The sequence below is a fragment of the Saccostrea cucullata genome, unplaced genomic scaffold, assembly GCF_032062105.1.
Source record: "Saccostrea cucullata isolate Sc308-1 unplaced genomic scaffold, CSIRO_AGI_Scuc_v1 ctg1198, whole genome shotgun sequence".
NCBI lineage: Eukaryota > Metazoa > Mollusca > Bivalvia > Ostreida > Ostreidae > Saccostrea > Saccostrea cuccullata.
The window spans coordinates 246,742-256,710 of NW_026925463.1; the positions used below are offsets into that span (position 1 = coordinate 246,742).

At 31.6% G+C, this 9,969-nt stretch overlaps 2 protein-coding genes across 2 annotated transcripts; one reads left to right on the forward strand and one right to left on the reverse strand.

Annotated features, from left to right (window-relative positions):
• The first annotated feature begins 2,195 nt into the window (after positions 1-2,195).
• On the forward strand, positions 2,196-6,910 carry LOC134268914 (uncharacterized). The gene is made up of 5 exons (XM_062751151.1): positions 2,196-2,203; positions 2,386-2,638; positions 5,505-5,699; positions 6,446-6,678; positions 6,877-6,910. Exons 1-5 carry the CDS (start codon positions 2,196-2,198, stop codon positions 6,908-6,910), a joined length of 723 nt encoding a protein of 240 aa, XP_062607135.1.
• LOC134268910 (uncharacterized) lies at positions 6,657-9,320 on the reverse strand. The gene is made up of 3 exons (XM_062751146.1): positions 9,223-9,320; positions 8,386-8,447; positions 6,657-7,447 (listed from the first exon to the last, which is right to left on the reverse strand). Exons 2-3 carry the CDS (start codon positions 8,444-8,446, stop codon positions 6,969-6,971), a joined length of 540 nt encoding a protein of 179 aa, XP_062607130.1. The 5' UTR covers position 8,447; positions 9,223-9,320; the 3' UTR covers positions 6,657-6,968.
• Between the last annotated feature and the right edge of the window lie 649 nt (positions 9,321-9,969).

The following is a 9,969-nucleotide window of genomic DNA, read 5'->3' on the forward strand; positions in this document are numbered from 1 at the left end:
TGACTTGAACTATATTCCTATCTCCTTGAGAGATATCTCTTTCGTGAAAAAGATATCTCTAAACGTTAAAGAGATATCTCTTTCACCTAGAGAGATATCTCTTTAACTTTTGGAGATATCTTTTCGGGTTAAAGAGATATCTCTTAAAGTAAAAGAGATATTTCTCTTAGTGTATCTTATGAGATATCTCTTAAAGTAATAGAGATATCTTTCAAGAGTGTCTAAAAGAGATATCTCTCAAGCAAAAAGAGATATCTCTTTATTGCAAAAAGATATCTCTTTTCATTATTTTTATTTAAATTCCATTTAAAATGACTTCTCCCTTTACCGGAAGTAAGCTTTTTATTGACGGATTTACATTATAAAAGTATTTTTAGATTCGATATATTCATGATATTCTACATTGTACTTTACTAAAAATCACAAGTAATTCAATTTTGTCTAGATTTCAGATTAGAAATTGTTGATTAATTCATAAGCTGAGAAAATTCGGTCCATTGCATTTGAGATTATTTATATTATGCTTATTTTCGTTTTCCTGAATATTAAACTTTTAGCATTTTTATCAAGGAAGTTGCCATTATCATTAATTGTTTCAAATAAGGGATTTATAGCATATTCTTGTCTACACTGTGTCACAGTACATATATTATTCTGGGTAATTGCTTGCTCAGCCTTTTTCTTATAACATCGAACCTATTAAATAAAGACTTTATTTCCTGTTTCGCTTTCGTTTTAAAGTGGAGAATTAATTATTCTATTTTAAGGATAACTGGAAAAGAGATATCTCTTTCATTAAAAAAGATATCTCTTAAGCTTTATATCTTTTTTGAAAATCTAACGAGATATCTCTAACTTAGAAAGATATCTCTTTTTACCTTGTTAAAGAGATATCTCTATAATTTTAAGAGATATCTCTCTAGCTTATAAAATTATCTCTCTAAGTAAATAAGATATCTCTCTTACATAAAGAGATCTCTTTTGTTTAAAAGAGATATCTCTCTAAGGTATAAAGATATCTATTTTAGTCAAAGAGATATCTCTATAAGCTAAAGAGATATCTCTCTATGCTAGAGAGATATCTATCTATGCTAGAGAGATATCTCTCTTATTGAAAGATTTTTTTTCACGAATAAAGAGTAAAAGGGCTTGCCATAAATATCTATAAAAGTAATGCAAAGATGCACGTTTTCTCGTTTCAGTAAATCGAAGGATAACATTGTTTTTATAACGATCATAGTCGTTGGCATAGTGGTTGTCATTCCTGCAGTGATTTGTGTTGTGTGTTATTTTGGAAGAAAGAAATGTCAAAGAACCCTTAGAGGTAGGTACTGTGAAATGATTCGTTAGGCCTAAAAATTGATATTATCTTCTTTCATTCATTTTATATTTAAGTAAAAAACATTTTAAAAAAGTACATTTGTTATACAAAAGGTTGAAGGATTATAGACAGATTTCATTTTTTTTTTTTTTGAATACATGTATTATGATATGAAAAACAGTTTCTAAAGCAGTAAATCAATTACTAGTATCCTGAAGACTCTTTTACAAACCCTTAATACTGTGTAGGTACTGTGAAATTATAAGTTTTGATTAAAAATTTATATCTTCTTTCATTCAAATAAAATAATATCAATAATTTTTTATTTCAGTAGAAAGCATTTTTTTAAATTATATTTGTCATACAAAAGGTTGAATGATAATAGACAATTTTCCTTTTTTTTAAATATTTCTTAATTTAATAATTCTTAATTTAATAATTTTTTAAAGATGGATTATGATACGGAAAACAGTTTCTATAGCAGTAAATCAATTACAGTATCCCGAACCCTTAACATGCTTAATACTATGTACCTTGTCTGTGTGGATTCGTTAGGCATCTCTAAGATCGTTTTCTAAGCGTTTAAGACGGTTTGAATATTTTAAGTCTTTGTTTGATCTTTGAATTTATTCGAAATTCATTTCTAGATCAAGAAGGCAGGTCAAGTGCATTAAGTCCATTAAAATCTGAGGAAAAAATTACCGGTAAGAAAAAATTCAAAATTCTCATTGAATATTAAAAGGGTGTACTGTAATAAATTCAAAAGATGTATATCTTACAGGAAAAAACTAATTTACTAAGCAACATAACGACAATTCCTCGGAATATACTAGTATATTAAAAAAATTAAGTATTTGCTTCAAATACTCTCTATATGAAGATGTTATAATAATCATGATAATACTAATCATTGAATTTGCCTAGCTTATACAAATGATATTCTTTTAATGAGCCATTGTTTGTTTTAAATTATTTTAAATAAAACTGTAAGCATCAAAAGTAAGGTTTATCAATTTTTTCCTCCGTTTCGATTAAAAATGCACTGGGGAAGAAGACACAAACAGAAAGTTTACGGTTGCTCTTGAGATAGGACAACACTTTTCTGGATACGGTTATTCTTCGAAACATGATAAAACACCAAGAATTCCAGTAGATAGTTCAGGCAAGGCAAAGAAAATCCCGTCTGCGGTCTGGTATAGCAAGACAAAGGAAAAAATAAAGATAGGATATGATGCCCTAGATGAATACATTAATTGTGATGGAAATCCTCCAGAAGACATATATTACTCTGGTGATCTGGTTATTGATTACAATCAGGTGAGCTAAAGTTGACCATTACGATTTTACCCAGTCGTCTGATATACTTTTTTCTTTAAAATACAAAATTCAAAGTACTTCATCCAGAAATAAATGGGGAAATAAAATACGAGAGATAGATTTAAGATTCAACTAGCAAAAAACATATGTGCACATATGATTGAAAAAAAAGAAATTTAAAGGGATTGATGAATTACTATGCACACATCGGGACAGTTCTAGAAATTTAAGGACTTGAGAATTTCATTAAAATAGTGTTATTGTATTTACCTGTACTTGCATACGGAGTTTATATCTCTCAGTTGATTCGATATACGCAAGAATATGCTGTACGTATGTATAATATCTAAAACGAGATAAATTATTGACAAACAAGTTGATGAAACAAGAGTATCAGCAGTCTCGTTTAAGTCATCATTTTGTAAGTTCTTTGGTCGATACAATGCCCTTGTCAATAAATACAATTTATCACTGAGTCTAATGCTGACAGTTTTCATACTAATTGTTAGTCCATTATTTACACATTGAATTGACGACGGATTTTTCTGTTATTTCCCGATCATGACAAGGACCACACGGCGGTTGTGACCGGTCAACAGGGGATGCCCACTCCTCCGTGGCACCTGATCCCACCTCTGATGTTTTGGCGGTCCGTGTTTGCTCTGCTCCTTTTTAGCTCACCTGAGCCGAAGGCTCAAGTGAGCTTTTCTGATCAAAATTTGTCCGTTGTCTGTCGTTGTTGTCGTTGTCGTAGTCGTTGTAAACTTTTCACATTTTCATCTTCTTCTCAAGAACCACTGGGCCATTTTCAACCAAACTTGCCACAAAGTATCCTTGGAGAAAGGGGATTCAAGTTTGTTCAAATGAAGGGCCACGCCCTTTTCCAAGGGGAGATAATTATGAATTGGAGAAAAATTAATGGCATTTAAAAAAAATCTTCTTCTCAATAACCACTGGGCCAGGAAAGATGAAACTCATAAGGAATCATCCTCAGGTAGTGTAGATTCAAGTTTGTTCAAATCATGACCCCCGGGGCTAGGGTGGGGCCAAAATGGCCGACCAAAGTTTTACATAGGAATATATAGGAAAAATCTTTAAAAATCTTCTTCTCAAGAACCACTGGGCCAGGATAGATGAAACTCATGTGGAATCATCCTCAGGTAGTGTAGATTCAAGTTTGTTCAAATCATGACCCCCGGGGCTAGGGTGGGGCCAAAATGGCCGACCCAAGTTTTACATAGGAATATATAGGAAAAATCTTTAAAAATCTTCTTCTCAAGAACCACTGGGCCAGGAAAGATGAAACTCATGTGGAATCATCCTCAGGTAGTGTAGATTCTAGTTTGTTATAATGATGACCCCCGGGGTAAGGGTGGGGCCAATATGGCCGACCCAATTTTTACATAGGAATATATAGGGAAACCTTTTAAAATCTTCTTTTCAAGTACTTCAAAGCTATGATTAGTGTTATTTATATGGAATCATCCTCAGGTAGTGTAGATTCTAGTTTGTTCAAATGATGAACGCCTGGGGAGGGGGGGTTAAATTCAAGCCCGATGTGCTCAGGTGAGCGCTGTGGCCCCTGGGCCTCTTGTTTAAAGATACTTACAAATGAAGGAAGGTACTCCAATCCTCAGGTTCTGAAACGCAGGCATTGACTAATTGAACACCAAAATGTCTCTGAATCTCAAAAATGTGTGTTTTTATCCACAATAATTCTTTAAACTTCATATTTAAAGTTTATCATTTATAAAGAGAACATAAATCAATCTTGAATAAATTTCAGGAAATGCGAATAATTATACCTACTATACATTTTCCAATTAAAATCTGATCAACAAACACATTTTAGAAATAAAAATCATAGGTTTCCAGGTCATTGAAGAAATTTCATAATTTTTATACATATAATGTACTCTACCTTCTTCTATTTACATCGATCATTTTACAACGCATTTTGAATAAAGATTTTCCTATCATTTTAAAACACAATAAATAACTTTTTCTTACGTGTATTTCATTTCATTGTAGTAAACATTGATTTTTATAATTAGGTTAAAAGAACCTAAATTTCTTTAAATATGTAATTTTAAAATACGTTGATAGGGAAAATATTCCATTTTTTTTATAAGACCTTTCTGAGAACTTCAAAGAACCTAGAAGTACATAAGAGGTATAAACTGAAAATTATTGCATGGAAAGATTTATTTACAGCTTTGTTTTGAGACTTTTTCGTATAAATTAAAGAGTTATCCTTCCTTGCTGAGGATGGGAGTGCCTTAAAGATAAGTACACTTGATTTGAAGATAGTCACAACTGAAACAATCCACAGAAGAATTAAAAATAGGTACAATTCAATTGAAAATAATGAAACACCCCCCCCCCCCCTCACAGTGACTGAACTGTATAAAGTATTGTTATTGGGAGTAATTGTTGTCAGTATCTTAATAATTAAATATAGGTTCAATTCACTTGCACATTTTTTTTTAAATCAATTATACCTATCTTTAATTCATGGCATTTTTACCTATCAAATGAATTAAAGATAGGTATATATGAATAAAACATATCATTAATATATTTGAAGAATAAGGTACACTTGATTTGAAGATATATGTACACTTGATTTGAAGATGGGTACAATTCATTTGAAGATGGGTATAATTCATTTAAAGATAGGTACAAATATTTGAATATAATTATGTTAATTTGGCATTCCTTAATCTGGTGCATCAAAATTGTATTCATATTAATACATGTATATTGTACACAGATTATTAAATATTCTTCTTTTTTTATCGCTTTTGAAGAATATCTAAGTAATCCGTCTCAGTGTTTTAAAAGAAAAAAAAATATATAATTTTAGGGAAACAGACGTATGCAGCAGTATTCAAGGTTTCTTCTTGGTTTACTGAATGCTGTGTTACAGTTCATTAGCAAGGAGCACAAGAATCCAAACAAGGCGGATACTAATTTTGTTATAATTATCAAAAGATCTGGAGAAACTTCAAGGGAAAGCAGTGAATCTATAAAAAGATACGTAATAACAGGGATGACAGAGGTAAATACTAGTATCTTTGAAGTGAAATACACAGGCATTTTAAATTTCATAGTATCATATTTATTTCGTATATTATAGGAGAAAAATAAATACATTAATTTACTTGTATGCTATTGTAAGAAAAAAAATCAAAATTTTTGTCTGATTTGTAAATTTATTGTGCGCCTTTTAAACTTTTTTTCATAATTAGGCTGGTGTGATGGAGAATCAGATGAAATTTCTAATGGAATCAGAATGTGTATGTCGATATGTACAATCTCAAAACTCAGCTTCGCCATTTTTTAACGGCACATCACCTACAAATTTTTCTCTTGGAAGCAAACACAAAATCTTGATTTTGAAAACAGGACATGGTAATAAAATACATTGTATTTTTTTTTCTGGTTCAAATCTTAACGAAGTTTAATTTATCTCTAAAAGAATTGATTTTCAGTGAACGGGTGAGGCTGTGTCTGTGTGAGAAAAAAAAGGTGCATGTGCGAGAGTGTTAGAGGGTATAAACGTGTCTTTTACAACAATATATCACAAAAAATATTTTTTGTAGCTGGAATTCAGTATGATATTCTGGAGATGAATATTAAGGAACAGGAACTCAACCATCTTAATGAATTTTTTTTGGAGTGGAGTGGCAAAAATTCAGAAGAAAAATTTTTGGTCATGTTTGCAGATCAATTTAAAAATGTCAGCTTATTTGATCTGAAAAGGGACTACAGAGCAATTTGTAGCAAATTGTTAATTTACACAAGTTTAAGGAAAACCCAGGGGAGATAAAACATATAGACATTGAATTACCAGAGAAGCTAAGGACTGGTTTACGTCCAAAAGCTGAGTCGGTGCCGCCAGCTAAAGGGATTATGATATCAGAAAATAAGCTAACGATAGGTTCAGAGGTCATACAAGGTTTTATTGAAGACCTTTGTAAAAACACTAGAACGGTTCTCCATGCTACCTGTGAAGAGGATGGACTGAAAGAAGTCAGGTTTGTTTGTTTAATTGGAGTTTATGCATATAATGAACGCATTCAAACAACAGTCAGAGAACATTTTCAAAGAATATCAGAGATGATACATGTACATGTACCAAAGCAACCTGATTTTGCTGCTGTTAAAGGATCAATGTAGGATACTTTATTATGTGCTAAAGACATGTAACAGAAACAATGATTTATCAATTTTAGAGTTTTTTTTGAACAGAAACTGTCCAGACTCTAAAATTGTTATGATTAGTGAACTTAGCCACCGACGCATGTTTTCGCTTCATGTTAATCACTCAATCATATCCAGAACTCTTTCGTATGTTTGGTTTGGCCAATGAGTAGATACAGGAGTCATCCAATTCCTCAGCCTGATCCATAGAATCCATAGATTCATGGACAATGTCTGGATTCTGTAGCTCGTAGTCTGCATTATCATCAACGTTGATATTCATAAAGTCTTCGGGAAAATACTGGCTTCTTTTTCTGTTAGATTCAACGTGAAATTGGAAAGAGAGTCGATTTTCTGCTGCATTGATTTGAATTTCTGCCTGACTGGGGTCAGGTAAATAGAATCTTTCTCTCAGCTGTTCACTAGAGTGGATGTCTCCATCTTTGTTAGAAATGCTTGCCCTGAAAGTGCAGTACTTCCTGGTTGTTCCGTAAAGTTTTGTGAGGAATATCAATACTTCCTTTATTAGCAATGTGATGCTAATGAAAAGAATAGCGACTAAAATACTAGAATCTTCTTTATTGTCCAATAGTCTTTTTAACTCTGGTTTCAAAAGAAAAAATACAATGTACATGTATTATCAATGGATATGTACAGGTATCTTGTTAAACATTATTCTACCACGATTAATGCCGAGATCAAAGAAATGCCGCGGACATTATTCTCCAACAAATCACGAACGTCATCAAAAAATTATCAGATCAAAAACACGTATCAAACCTGAACGATTCAAATGCATGTTTGGCTATAGAATGAAATACTTGTTTAGACCACATCGATGTGTCGTCTTTTGCAGTATAAACATTGTAAATTGCATAAAGTTGCTGATGATGTCAGTTTTTATAGCCAAGAAGTCTATTCCATGGACCTACCTACACATTTAAACAACTTGATTTTAGTCCCAATAAAGCAGGAACATGATTTTATTATTGTATATTCATTAAAATTAGTCAATATATATTACGAACAAATTTGTAATTTAAAAATGTTATTTTTAATGTAACGAAAGCTCAAATCATCTGCATTCCATACACAGGTAAGCAAACAAATTTCCCCTCTTGTTAAATGGAACAGCGTAATCGAGACATGGTGACCTAATTCGTTTCTCTGTAGAGGAAACGATCAGCCGCATGATAGCAATCTTGGTAGAATAGAAATAAAGTCCTAGTTGTCGTGAAGGATGCAGGATAACCTCCTCGGTCTCGAAATGTTGTTTGAAATACAAAAGCCTCGGCTAACGCCTCTTTCAAGCAACATATCTCGACCTCGAAGGTTATCCTGCAACATTCACGAAAACGCGGACTTTATTTCATGAATAGAAAGAGGAAATGGAAATGGTTGTTTCTATTATAGGTCCTTACTATTTTAGGATCTTTATGTAGAAATATTTACTTGTTTTTTTTTTAATTCAAAGCACAAAGTAAATATTTTTTTTCTAGTTTAATTCATCCATTTTTATTTAAAGCGAATGAAACTCTCACCAGACGAACAGTTGCAATTTCCACTGTTGTTACTTTGGCATTGTATAGATGAAGTGCTCATACTGCAAAATACTGTGTGTGATAAATAACTGAAGTAATGCTAAGAGGGGGTAACATTATTAACGATAAACAAATTTAAATTCAAATTGCTAAAAAATATCATAAATAAATGGAAATATTAAGTTTTTGTTCTAGTGTATGCATATATGTAATTTTTGAAAACATATCAATCTCGTGATCTTAAACGAAAATGATGACATTACAGCTGTATAATAGAAAACAGGCCTGCAATTAAGAATTGAGAAAGAGTAAGAACGAATTCTTTTTTCTAAATTTTTGAAATCAAAATATATTGGTATAGTATACATTGTATAACTATGGGATAGTATTGGGGCCCTCCCCCACTTTTCTCCAAACTTAACATTTTACTCTTCAAAAGTGCATTCTTCAAAAAAAAAAAAGACCTCTTTTGTTGCAGCATAGGTACTGAGTAATCATGGTGATTTGGTAATGTATTGATAAGATTTCGTTTTGGAAGGAAGAAGGAACATTGGAACATACTTTTCCCCACCCTATCCACAAAAAATAAGAATTTCAAAGTTTTTTTTTCGTTTTAGATTGTAATTGCCCTACCCCTTACCACTTTCAAAAACGATGAATTTTAACATGTTAAACAGAATTTTAACATGTTAAACAGATTTTGTAATGAAAAACTGTAAATATTAAAGCTTTCATTTCCTATACTCTTAAACCCACATTGTTGAAATATAAGTATAAAAATGCTAAACAAAAAAAAAAAAACAATTACAAACATCAAATAGTACAAAGATATCAAACCTCGACAGCTGTTTCTTTCTCTGTAACTAGACCAGCATGGCAAAGCGCTAATATTTCTCATATCCGTTACCTCTCATGTGTCTGTTTGTAAGTATTTGTAGAAATTTATATTTAATTCTTTTTTTACTTCCTTATTCGATTATTCTTCAATTTAATATTTCTATAAAAGGATTTTTGTCTCAATTAAATCGAAATTGTATATTTAATGACTTAATGAACAAAAGTAGATAACACTACATGTGCGACATATCATTAATACCCCCTTCAAGCAGGATTATTTTTCTTAAAAGGACCAACATAGGCACAGTTTTTCACCGTACCAGCTGAGTACTAAATACTATTTTCCTCATAAAATTTTCAATCACAAAGTTTTAAAATAAACAAAATTACCTTAATATCCGCCAGTAATGCAAATATTAAAACTAGAGGCACTGTGAGTAGTGAGCTCACTAAATGATATACCCCGCCTCTCATTTTATAATGACAAAGTCAATGTTTTGCTCTCGGAGACCCAAAATAAGTGTCAGATCAAAAAAGTAAAATAGGAGGTACACAATAGTACAAGAACCTGTGAAAGTATGATTAAATTGTATTCAGTTGTAGATCTCTAGCAGTTGCGGATATGAACTAGGTACCCTTCAATATTATTGAAAGAATAGCAGTGTCCATGTTTTGCTAGGGGAAACCCAAAATATGTGTCGAATCAAAAAGTAAAATAAAAAGTGCACAATGGCATTATGTAACAAA